General features: G+C 40.7%; 1 protein-coding gene across 7 annotated transcripts in view; it reads left to right on the top strand.

The window, feature by feature from the left end:
• Positions 1–2,423: 2,423 nt before the first annotated feature.
• Dnaaf11 (dynein axonemal assembly factor 11) overlaps positions 2,424–13,109 on the top strand; it is a 123,792-nt gene continuing 113,106 nt past the window's right edge. For all 7 annotated transcript variants that reach the window (XM_074069242.1, XM_074069241.1, XM_074069240.1 and 4 more), the window contains exon 1: positions 2,424–2,573. In XM_074069242.1, coding sequence (XP_073925343.1) covers positions 2,564–2,573 — 10 coding nt within the window. In that variant the 5' untranslated portion in view covers positions 2,424–2,563. The remainder of the gene's footprint in view (positions 2,574–13,109) is intronic.

Below are 13,109 nucleotides of genomic sequence, written 5' to 3'. Positions count from 1 at the left end.
ATTGTTGATTACATGAGCTGCTTCTGAGGGCAGCTGTGACAACTGAGTGAGTAATTTCAAAACACGGAGGTCTATAAACATCTTAGGGAATTTTACCCAATAGAAAGACAGCTCCATTCTTTGTTTACTTGTGAATGAATGAATGAAATACTTCAGCCCCACAGATATTAGGGTTCAGAGGAAAATCCTAAGGCCCCATCCTTTGTGCTGCTATAATACAACACCCAAGACTGGGAAGTTTATACAGACAGAACAGAAATTCATTTCTCACAATCCTGCAGGCTGGAAAATCAAAGATAAAGACAATGTGGTCTGTGTCTGGTGAGAACATGAGCTCTGTTTCCAAGATGGCACACTGCCACAGTGTCCTCTGGTGGAGAAGAACACTGTGTCCTCACATAGTAGAAGGCATGGAAGGGGTGAAATGGGGCCAACTCCTTCTGTCAAACTTTTTTTTAGGGCACCTAACCCGCCCTTGTGACTCAATCACCTCATAAGGGCCACATATCTTTAATACTTTTGCATTAGGGATTAAGTTTCAAATTAATTTCAAAGGGAACAAAAATATTCAAAACTTATCAGGCCCATTCACAACTGGAGAGCTTCAGAGTTTGGTTGAGAGTTCAAGAGTGAGTGGGACTGAGGACGAGAATAGAAGTTCTGAGTCAACATAACAGACACCTGAGTTGCAACTGTTCTTAAGAACTTTCTAGAGACTGAGATCCTTTATATTGCACCTGGTCTCATGCTTCTGTTAACTTAGAAACTAACCTTTCAAATACCCCAGGTCTCAGCTTCCTGCCAGAAGCTAGACCCTTTTAGCCTGGATAAACCTCTTGCTATCCAAATGGACAAGTTCAAGCACAGGCGTATTTATTAAACCCTCTCACTGCTCTTGGCGTTTCATCTCCTCTGTTACTCATAGACCTACTAATCACAGAGTAATCTTCAGTTCTCAGAGTCATAGCCACAGATGATTGCCTGTATTGTCATCTTTGGGTGGAAATGGGGAAGGTACAGCTCTCAGCAGTTTTGTCATCTGTTCAATGCTACACAGTGACAAGCATGGGCTTTGAATCACATTTCCAATGCCAGAGCTGTAAGCTTTGCCCTTAAAAAACAGAAATGAGAACCAGAAGTGGTAGATGTCACCAAGTTTGTGTTTTGAGGAATATTTTATATTCCTTGAAACACCAAAGTATTTTTCCCACTATAAGGACATGGAGCCTGGAATCCTGTCACTACAGTTCAATTCTTTTGGCCTGGCCTTTAAGGCTCCGTACTGTCAGTTCTCTTGGGTTTATCGTTCAAAATCCTCAGTTCTTTCTTTGCCAAACCTATCAACATTCCCTGCTTCTCCTTTACTTCCTCCTTGATTTTCCTGCCTCTCTGTCCACATTCATGCCCTTGTCTCAATTGACAAACTGTAATAACAGCCAGCAGTAAATGCCTAACAAGTATCTGAAGAAATAATAAATTTCTTTGCACTTAGCATTGCTCTATGGATCTTCTTTTAAAACGCATCAGAATACAGATATCAAGACAAAAAGGCATGCACTCCATTAGTTTACTGTAACTGGAAGGGGAGGAGGTGTTTTTATCTTTCACATATTGCATGGTTTTTTTTTTTTCAAATGAGGGTAATAATTACTTTTGTAATAAGAACACACACATACCCTAGGGGGTGTGGTACATGAAACTATGAACATTTGAGGATGAATGAACTTTGGGACCTCCTCCCTAGTCTAAGTGTGTTGGGCACTTGCGGAGAAGAGACTAGGGAATTGCTAGGGGAGCAGTGGGGGCGGTAGGCAGTACTTTCCTGTATTTTACAGTTAAGAAGGTGGTGGAATAGTATTTTCAGAAAATTTGCTAGTGGTGATTTTAAGGGGATTAGCTACAGTAGTGATAACTAAGCTTTATAATGAGCCTGTCATTTTTTTAAGAAGTGTCTTTCATTCACTTCAATTATCTTGTTACAGCTTCACAAGGATGCTTGTAGCGCTTTACTACTCAGATTTGGAAACTGAAGCTAAGGAAACTGAAGGTCACACCCCTATTAAATACAGTGGGGGACAAATCCAACTTGCCTGGCTCTGGACGCGTTAAATACCCAGAGGGGAAAAAAAAAAAAACGTAGAGAGAGCCTAGGGGCAGATCCCATTAGGAAGTAAGCGCGTCCCGTGATTCCGGGATCCCATTAGGAAGTAGGCGCGTCCCGTGATTCCGGGATCCCATTAGGAAGTAAGCGCGTCCTGTGACTCCGGGATCCCGTCTGGACCTTGACTGGGGAGAGGAACCAGTTTGTAGGTCAGGACGGGGACGTGGACAGGGACAGCTTTGGGCTGGGACAGCCCGGCGTCCTCTCCGGAGCCCCTCCCGCGCGGTAGTGCCAGTTTCCGCTCCGGGTCAGGAAACGCGGCGCCGCCTGGCCCCGCGCGGCCGCCGTAGAGTCCTGGTTGCTATGACTACCAGATTCGGACGCGCGGGGGCGCGGCTGTGAAGGGCGCGGGGAGTCCTGGGACCCGTGTGACGTCGGGGGCCAGTGAACCAGAGAGTCGCCATGGGCCGGAGTAAGCCATCCCCGCCTTCTGTCCTTGATAGTCCCCTTAGGGGCTCGTCCCGGGTCCCCCGGTCCCCAGGTCCCCAGCCCCAGACACCGGCGCCCTCCCGCCCCGCGCCGCCCGTCGCTCTGGGCAGCGCGGTCTGTGCGGGTCCTCGTCCTCCGCCGGCAGCCGCGCCTGGGGGAGGCTGGACTCCCGTGTCACATAAAAGGCGAGGTGCAAGGGAGGCAGCTGGTGGAGGACTTGGTGACCCGCGGGCGTCTGTCCCTCCCCCTCGCCCCCACGTCAGGCTGTGGTCCTGGCCCCTTCTGGAAGGCAGGGTGGTTTTCAATGGTCCAGGGAGCCGGGTGTGTAAGTGTTATGTTACAGACACGGTTAATGTAAAAGAGCTTGTTAAAAATATTCTGAGGCCGCAAGCTGATGTGATGACCTTCAGTGTTAGATTACAGTGCTCCATCCTGATTTGGAGACATTTTTGAAGGCCACACTTTTATAACATTTCATCTCATTTATCACTTATCATTGTGCAAATACCATAATTAACATTTTAAATCAAGATGATGGGGGTTCATCCTGGAATTGGTGACCGCCTCTAAGTGGGGTGTGTGTGTGTGTGGGTATTCAAAAGTGTTAAAACCCTGTTCCTAACCCATTACTGACATTTCCTCTCAGAGCTCTTTCCCAGCCTCTGATCCTCTACCTTTTTCTTTTTTTTTTCTCATCAACTTTAAAAAACAAAAACAAAAACTTTGTTCTAGATTATTCTTTGCCCACTTTCCCTGAATCTGACTCACTTTCATTTGTTAAATCACTCATTTATCAGACTTCTAGGGCTTGAGGCAAGCATTGAGGATACAGTCATGGGCAAGACAGGTGGGCCACCTTCCTAGGGGAGAAAGCAAGCACTTGAATTGAGTGGTTGCTGCCTACTGGGAAGGGGAGAGAGATCCCTGAGTTCACAGGCAGGGCCCTAACCCCCAGGGGAGGATTTTCCAGGAAAACAGTAGAGGCTTGTTAAGCCTAGAGCTGAGGACTCACAGGTCCCCTTAATGGCCAGTTGTGGCTGCACGAGCTCAGGTGAGGGACAGAAAGAAGGGATGTAGGGCAGAGAGAGAAGGAAGATCTGACAGAAAGGCACACTGAGATCAGACCATGCAGGTTTTCTATGTTACACTGCCAACTTAGAAATCTGTAAGATTTCACTTTCGTAAAAGAGCAGGGGGGAACCAAGGTTTGCTTTTTTTTTTTTTTTCATGACATGACTTGACCATATAGGAGTTCAAGTGGGAGAGAGTGGTCTGAACTAAAGTCCTGTTGACAATGCAAACAATAATGGTGCTTCTCTTAAGAGCATCTGCTATGTGCCAGCTTGGTTAAAGTGCGTTCCATTCATTCTTGCTCAAATCTTCCCAACAACCTTTTAAGGCAGGGAGGAATGACATATCCATTGAGTTGAGTGAGGCAGGGCTGGGAACTGAATCCAGAAGATACCCTCTGGATCCTACATTACAGTATGCTGTCCCCTGAGGAACTGAGGCAGAGTGGAAAGACTCGAGAGCTTGAGGTAGAGAGGTTGGTCCTCCCCACTGCTATACCACAATCCCTTTTACACGTGCTCTTTTCCACCCTCCCGCATTCCCCTGGAAATGGCCTTTGCCTCTTGCTAACAGCTCTTCAGTTTTCTAGAAGAATTTGTGTATACAGTATTATTTTTACTTAATTGCTTGATAGGATATATCAGTGGAGAGTCTGTTCCCAGGTTTCCTGACTTAGAAGGTGTTTGATATGTATCTAGTTACCTTAGAAGATGGAGGGCTCTTCAGCCTATCCATGTGTATGAGAAAGCTTTGGTAGTTTTCATCTTTTTAAGAGATTTATCCATCTGATCTAAGTTCTTGAATTTATTGGCAAAACATTATTTCCATTGTTCCCCATTATTCTTTTAATATGTGTACCATAGATATCACCTCTCATTTCTAATATTGGCTATTTGTGTCTTCTTTTTTTATTGATAACACTGAATAGAAGTTTACCAATTTTATTTTATTAAAGAAGCAACTTTATTTTTTACAGATTTGTCCTGTTGTTTTTCTGCTTCCCATTTCACTAATTTCTATTAAAATCTTTACTGTTTACTTTCTTCTGCATATTTTGGGTTTAATTTTTTTCTTTTTCTAGTTTCCTCAAGTGGAAGCTGATGTTTCTGGCTTTTCTTTTTTCTTACTATAAGCATTTAGTGTTACAAATTTCCCTCCAAGCAGTGTTTTAGTCATGTCCCACAAATTTCAATAGGCTGCTTTATTTTCATTTCTCATTTGGTTCAAAATGTGAATTTTCCTTTTGATTTCCTGATAGACAAGTTTTAACATATTAGTTTCATATATTTTGTCTAGAGTTTTAGTTATTTTAGGTTGGGAATGGAAATCCTATCCATCATATTTGGAACCTAAAGTCTCTGCTCTTCTTTATGATTAAGCATGGTCCTGGTCCTCAACCTTTTCTGCCCTACCAACGTTTTCTTCATACACTACCAACACAGTCCTATTGTTTTCACACTTAGCTCTTAACGGTTCTTTGTAGTCTCACAAACTTTCCTTACCAAATATATTTAGTCATAGTCACCTAATATAATTGTCCTACAAATTATAGTCACCCCCCATATCTCCCTATGCCTGATATGTCACACTTACTAATGCATCCCATCTCAGCCCAACACCATTGAAAGTCCTAAAAATTGCACAGCTACTGTGAGTCAGGCACTTCTGTGTCTCACTGACCATCAGTAATGGTACCCATATTGGCATTCCAGTGTCAGATTTCAGTAGGCTGAAACTGACTCCAACTCTCAATCTCACCTAGCATTTGCTCTCAGGAACTACTTGTGGTATCACTGCATCCAGGTTGGGTTCCCCTGGAATCAGACTTTCACATGGAGATTAGCATGTATGTAGGAAGCTAATTAGAGAGTGTTCTTGGAGTGGGTAGGGTAGAAAGCAAGAGTTGGGTGGGGACTTAGCTTAACAACCCCAGGAGCTCTAAGGGACCTTCTGACTTCCTGAGTTGAGGAGAAGGACTGACTGAACCTTCACAGCTCCATATCAACCAGTCATTGAATATGATTTTCCTGGAAAAGGACATGACCTTAGTCAAAATCTCTCTCTGTAACTGAGGCAGCTCTGAAAGAAAGTGGGCAGCTGAGGACTGGCTGCTAGCATTTCTTCCAGCAGCTAGCAGAATTAATCTCTCAGTTTTGAAGATGAAAATGGACAGCACATTGTATCATCCAAGATATCTTTGGATGTCTTGTCCTTGTTTGTTTGTCTAGAGAACTTCTGTTTGCATTTCAAGATTGAGCCCAGTCTTCTTCCCCATGAGGCTCTTCTCACCTCCATACTCTGATTCGGTGGCATGGACCAGTCCTTCTTCCCAGGAATTACACTTTCCTGGTACTTCTGTCATTGCACCATAGCACTTGGTGCTCTTCCAAAGCACACTCTATGTCTGTCACCTCTAAAGGTACAGCTGGATTAGGGAACAGTCTGGCTACTGATACTCATTATGATGACTCTGAATCAGTAAGAAAAGGCAGGTTAATGTGCAATCCTGCTTTTAAAAATTTCTGTTGAAAATAACAGAAAGAAGTTAGATGCTTCAGGAGGTATACTTCTCCTATTTGTAAACTCTCTGTTTCATATATATATTACAAAACATGCCATAAAGTCTAAAGGAATGAACAGTAAATTACTGGCTTTGGAAGTTTTTAGAACTGTACTGAATAGTAGCTTTTAGAAGCAAACACAGCAGGACAAACTCTAACACATCAGAAACCTTTTTCTCCTGCCCTTTGCACCTACAAAGTCATTTTATTGATAAATGTTAAGGAATTAGAGACAAACCTAGGCTGACTGATGAGCTTTGGTTCAATTTTGGAATTCCCCAGCAGTAACTTTTAGTGAGATAATGATGTATATGTGGTTAAAGCTGTCAATATCTTTCATCAACCACAGATGAAACATGCTGATATTTAGATATTTATTAGCACTTTCTCTGGGTGAGAGACTTCTCAGAACCCATTGGAGTTTTTTTTTAATTTCCTTATTTGAAATTTTCTTAAGTGAGAAAATGAAACCAATGTTTCATACATACCTTGGCATGTCTTCTAGACCATCTAATAGGTATTATAATGCCATCACTTTTGAAAAAGCTTATGATGACATGTTAATGCTTCTAAAGACTTCTTAAATCTTAGAATGATGCCGTGTAAATGTACTGCTGAAATATTTGGAGCAGGAATTTCTAAAAGGTAGACAGTGCTCCTTGGAGTTAAAAAACGCTTGGTGGCAATTGACAGTGAGTATAATTGCGAGATGCTTTCTCATTTAAAAGTATGAAACAGTATAATCTCCATGCACCATGTAGATATCCTTATACATTTCTTCTTGGGGAACTCTGTTGTTTGCAATGATGTTTGCTATTACAAGCAGCATTGTGTAGCAATAGTTTCCTGAGAGCTATAAAATGGTATTCCATACAGCGTACTGTGTGTGTGTGTGTGTGTGTGTGTGTGTGTGTGTGTGTGAATCTGTTAGTCATGCTCAGAGAACTCCCCTCTCCACAGCTCTTTAAACTACAGAGATTTTTAGCCCTTAATTCTCGTGGTTAGGGTATAGACCACATAATTCCTTCATAATACCCACACGACTCAAAAGGGAAGTTTTGACAGCTAGTTTTATGTACATCATAGCATGATGATATGTGGAAATGCAGACCCAATCATGTAGTCTGTCTTTGGGAATGAACCTGGAGAAGTGACCAGTGTAGAACTTGGAGGCAGATTTAGGACCTCTTAAGCCGTGAATTCCCTCCTTTGGCATGGTCTGGAGGGGAGGGCACATCTTCCTGGACCTGTGGACTTGGGCAAATAATCCTCCAACATGCCACTTCCTTGCTATGGGTTTCTGTAGTTTAGGTCACAGAGGGTCTAATCACTAGTGGTGAATAATTCTGCATCTCAGATAATACTGATTGGGCCATCTCAACCCCTTAACTCATGTGGCATCCTTGCTAAGAGAACTTTTATAGATAAATTACAGGTAGATATAATACATTTTAGTTTACATAACAGCTCTTTTGTACCCTCACATTGGCTGTGCCCACTTACTCATCATCAATTGATTTTAAAATATTATAACAAAATTGGAGACCCAGTAGTAGAGTTGCCTTGTGGTCGAGGATATGGGTTTGATACCCAGCATGAGAGAGAGAGAGAGAGAGAGAGAGAAAAGAAAAAGAAACAATAATAAAAACAACAACAAACAAAATCCAAACTTGGTGACAGGCAAGTTCAATACCCTTTTGGGTATGGTTTTCAGGAAGATTTTTGTTGTTTTTGGGTTTTCCCTTGAATAGAGCAGTCTACATAAGCTGTTCTCCAAGCTGATAGTTGCATTACAGAGAGAACAGAGTACAGCTGGCAGTAGGGATCCTAGCAAGCCAGGGATGATGGGTTCCCCTTTTAGCCTCCTTTGCAGCCCCTTGACCTGCCTCTTCCCAGAATGGGGATGGCACCTATCTCTGCCTGTCAGTTGAGCCTAAGCTTAGAACAACAGGAATGTTCCTCATGTATGGTATTTTAATTTCAACCTCTGCACTCTCCTTGTCTATCTCCAGAAGTAGCAGAATTCAGCTAACTATACACAAGTTCATACATGCTTTTATATTAAGACATAAGGCAAAATCCATTTTCAAGGATGTAGCATAGAGGTGGGGCTGTCAAAGTTCTATGAAGAACTTGTGTCAGCTAGATGAGTCTGCACGTTCAGGAAGCCCAAGGAACTGCCCTTGATTTGCTCATGTTTGAGGTGGTGTCACATAGTGGTTAAGAGCACATGGTCTGGCATTGGACTATGAATTTAAAACCTGGCTCTATCTCAAAAATAAGAATACAAATAAAAGGTCTAGGGGTGAGGCTTAAGTGATAGAGTGCTTGCCTGACATGTATAAAGCCCTGGATTTAATTCCAGTACCACAAAAAAGAAACAAACAACAGCAACAGCAAAACAGTCTTGGCTCTAGCACTTGCTTCAGAGACCTGGCCAAGTTAATGAAACCGTCTGTGCTTCAATTCCTCATCTGACAAATGTAAATAATAACTCTATTTGTCCTTTAATACATCCAAAGCATTTAGAGTACTGTCTTGCATCTTGTAAATGAATATAAATAAGTTATCAGTATCTCCTAGAACGGATATGCAGTATTTACACATTCTACCTAAAATTGTGATTACATTAGTATCATTTTAGTAGTGCTGGGAAGTGCAGGCTTTCTCCTTTGTCATTGCCTTTTTGATTCAGTCCATTTCATAAAGCTGACTTATGATTTTGTTCCTGATTCCAACAGTGGAGCACAGTTTGTGTCCATTCTCATACCATTGCCATCCCATATTCTTGACCTTTGCTCTGAGCAGCACTTGCTACGCATCATTCTTGTTAAGGGGTGGGAGCTCCCTCTCTCTCTGTTCCTCCTGTGAACAGCTTTTCATTCCTCCTGGAAACAGAACAACTGGCAGCTGCTTTATGAGATTGCAGTGCTATTTCGGTGTTCCTTTCCTTTCTCTTAAACTTTAGTTAAATTAATAAATGTTGGTTAAATGAATGAGTGAATGACCTTTCCTGATTGAATGGTGGGAGATGTTTTCATATTTCCTACTTTATCTCATTAGAAGTTGCTCTGTCTCAGGTCCATGGACCTTATTTATTTATTTATTTATTTATTTAAATTTATTTATTTATTTTTTATTACTCATATGTGCATACAAGGCTTGGGTCATTTCTCCCCCCTGCCCCCACCCCCTCCCTTACCACCCACTCCGCCCACTCTCTCTCCCCACTAACTCCTCAATACCCAGCAGAAACTATTTTGCCCTTATCTCTAATTTTGTTGTTGAGAGAGTATAAGCAATAATAGGAACAAGGGTTTTTGCTGGTTGAGATAAGGTTAGCTATACAGGGAGTTGACTCACATTAATTTCCTGTGCGTGTGTGTTACCTTCTAGGTTAATTCTTTTTGATCTCACCTTTTCTCTAGTTCCTGGTCCCCTTTTCCTATTGGCCTCAGTTGCTTTTAAGGTATCTGCTTTAGTTTCTCTGCATTAAGGGCAACAAATGCTAACTAATTTTTTAGGTGTCTTAATTATCCTCACCCCTCCCTTGTGTGCTAAAGCTTTTATCATGTGCTCAAAGTCCAATCCCCTTGTTGTGTTTGCCCTTGATCTAATGTCCACATATGAGGGAGAACATACGATTTTTGGTCTTTTGGGCCAGGCTAACCTCACTCAGAATGATGTTCTCCAATTCCATCCATTTACCAGCGAATAATAACATTTCGTTCTTCTTCATGGCTGCATAAAATTCCATTGTGTATAGATACCACATTTTCTTGATCCATTCGTCAGTAGTGGGGCATCTTGGCTGTTTCCATAACTTGGCTATTGTGAATAGTGCCGCAATGAACATGGGTGTGCAGGTGCCTCTGGAGTAACCTGTGTCAGAGTCTTTTGGGTATATCCCCAAGAGTGGTATTGCTGGATCAAATGGTAGATCGATGTCCATCTTTTTAAGTAGCCTCCAAATTTATTTCCAGAGTGGTTGCACTAGTTTACATTCCCACCAACAGTGTAAGAGGGTTCCTTTTCCCCCGCATCCTCACCAACACCTGTTGTTGGTGGTGTTGCTGATGATGGCTATTCTAACAGGGGTGAGGTGCAATCTTAGTGTGGTTTTAATTTGTGTTTCCTTTACTGCTAGAGATGGTGAGCATTTTTTCATGTGTTTTCTGGCCATTTGAATTTCTTCTTTTGAGAAAGTTCTGTTTAGTTCACTTGCCCATTTCTTTATTGGTTCATTAGTTTTGGGAGAATTTAGTTTTTTAAGTTCCCTGTATATTCTGGTTATCAGTCATTTGTCTGATGTGTAGCTGGCAAATATTTTCTCCCACTCTGTGGGTGTTCTCTTCAGTTTAGAGACCATTTCTTTTGATGAACAGAAGCTTTTTAGTTTTATGGAGTCCCATTTATCTTAGTTGCTGTGCTGCTGGGGTTTCGTTGAGAAAGTTCTTACCTATACCTACTAACTCCAGAGTATTTCCTACTCTTTCCTGTATCAGCTTTAGAGTTTGTGGTCTGATATTAAGATCCTTGATCCATTTTGAGTTAATCTTGGTATAGGGTGATATACATGGATCTAGTTTCAGTTTTTTGCAGACTGCTAACCAGTTTTCCCAGCAGTTTTTGTTGAAGAGGCTGCTATTTCTCCATCGTATATTTTTAGCTCCTTTGTCAAAGACAAGTTGGTTATAGTTGTGTGGCTTCATATCTGGGTCCTCTATTCTGTTCCACTAGTCTTCATGTCTGTTTTTGTGCCAGTACCATGCTGTTTTTATTGTTATTGCTTTGTAATATAGTTTGAAGTCAGGTATTGTGATACCTCCTGCATTGTTCTTTTGACTGAGTATTGCCTTGGCTATTCGTGGCTTCCTGTGTTTCCATATAAATTTCACGGTAGATTTTTCGATCTCTTTAATGAATGTCATTGGAATTTTGATGGGAATTGCATTAAACATGTAGATTACTTTTGGGAGTATCAACATTTTTACTATGTTGATTCTACCAATCCATGAGCATGGGAGATCTCTCCACTTTCTATAGTCTTCCTCAATCTCTTTCTTCAGAAGTGTATAGTTTTCCTTGTAGAGGTCTTTCACATCTTTTGTTAGGTTTACACCTAGGTATTTGATTTTTTTTGAGGCTATTGTAAATGGAATTGTTTTCATACTTCTTTTTCAGTTTGCTCATTGTTTGTGTATAGAAATGCTAATGATTTTTCTATGTTGATTTTATATCCTGCTAACTTGCTACAGCTGTTGATGTTGTCTAGAAGCTTCTGAGTAGAGTTTTTTGGGTCCTTAAGGTATAGGATCATGTCATCTGCAAATAGGGATATTTTGACAGTTTCTTTACCTATTTGTATTCCTTTTATTCCTTCTTCTTGCCTAATTGCTCTGGCTAGGAATTCCAGTACTATGTTGAATAGGAGTGGAGATAGTGGGCATCCTTGTCTGGTTCCTGATTTTAGAGGGAATGGTTTCAGTTTTTCTCCGTTAAGTATAATGCTGGCTGTAGGTTTGTCATATATAGCTTTTATAATGTTGAGGTACTTTCCTTCTATTCCTAGTTTTCTTAGAGCTTTTATCATGAAATGGTGTTGGATCTTATCAAAGGCTTTTTCTGCATCTATTGAGATGATCAAGTGGTTTTTGTCTTTGCTTCTGTTAATGTGGTTTATTACATTTATTGATTTTCGTATGTTGACCCACCCCTGCATTCCTGGGATGAAGCCAATTTGGTTGTGGTGAATGATCTTTTTGATATGTTGTTGAATTCGGTTTGCCATTATTTTACTGAGGATTTTTGCATCAATGTTCATTAAGGAGATTGGCCTATAGTTCTCCTTTTTGGAGGTGTCTTTGCCTGGTTTTGGGATAAGTGTAATACTGGCTTCATAAAATGTGTTAGGCAGTTTTCCTTCCCTTTCTATTTCGTCGAACAGTTTAAGAAGGGTTGGTATCAGTTCTTTAAATGTCTGATAGAATTCCTGGGTGGTTTCCTCTTTAATGTTGTCTATTTTTGTCCTGAGTTCATTTATCTGTTTATTCATCATGTTCTCTCTTTCACCTTGGTGTTTATACAGTGCTTCTATGGTTTCCTTTATTTCTTCTTTTGCTTTTTCAAATTCTCTATTTTTGTTGTCTTGGAATTTCTTGAGTGTCTCCTGTACATTTTGGTTGACTCTATCCAGTATCATCTCTATAAAATTCTCATTGAGTACCTGTAGTATGTCTTCTTTTAAATTATTCTTGTGGGCTTCATTGGGTCCTTTGGCATAGTTTATCTTCATTTGTTGGAGTCTGGATCTGAGTACCTGTTTTCTTCATTTCCCTCTGGTTCCTGTACTAATTTTTTGCTGTGGGGAAACTGGTTTCCCTGTTATTTCTGTCTTCCCGTCATTGTCTTTGGTGTTGTTACTGTCCCTGTACTGTGTGTAATTAAGTATTTTCTAGCTTGTAATAATAATAATGGTAATATTTAGAATGGAAGGGTGAGCTGAGATGGAAAGCAAGAAGTTAAAGAAATGGGAAAAACAAATACACAGACTGGAAGGAGAATACAGAACAAGGTATCAGACAAGAAGGTTTCAAAGGTATAAACAGGGAGCTTTAGTGTACTAGTCGACAGTAAGCTGAACAGAGATTAGAGAGTCAGAGAAAGGATTGAAAATCAAAAATAAAAAAAAAAGATAAGAATAAAATTTAAAAATAAGTAAATGAAAGAAAAATCTATATATAAAAATGTATTAAAATAAAATGAAAAAAATAGAAAATTTAAGAAAACCAAAAAACCAAAAAACCTCCAAGTTCAAATGCAATGAAGTTTCAGTCTTAATAATTTGGATGTCCATCTCAGTCTCCAATCCTGTAGATGGTGTCTCA

This window comes from Castor canadensis, chromosome 3 (assembly GCF_047511655.1).
Source record: "Castor canadensis chromosome 3, mCasCan1.hap1v2, whole genome shotgun sequence".
NCBI classification, from domain to species: Eukaryota; Metazoa; Chordata; class Mammalia; order Rodentia; family Castoridae; genus Castor; species Castor canadensis.
Note: the sequence above shows the minus strand (reverse complement) of the source record. Positions and strands in the feature narration are given on the sequence as shown.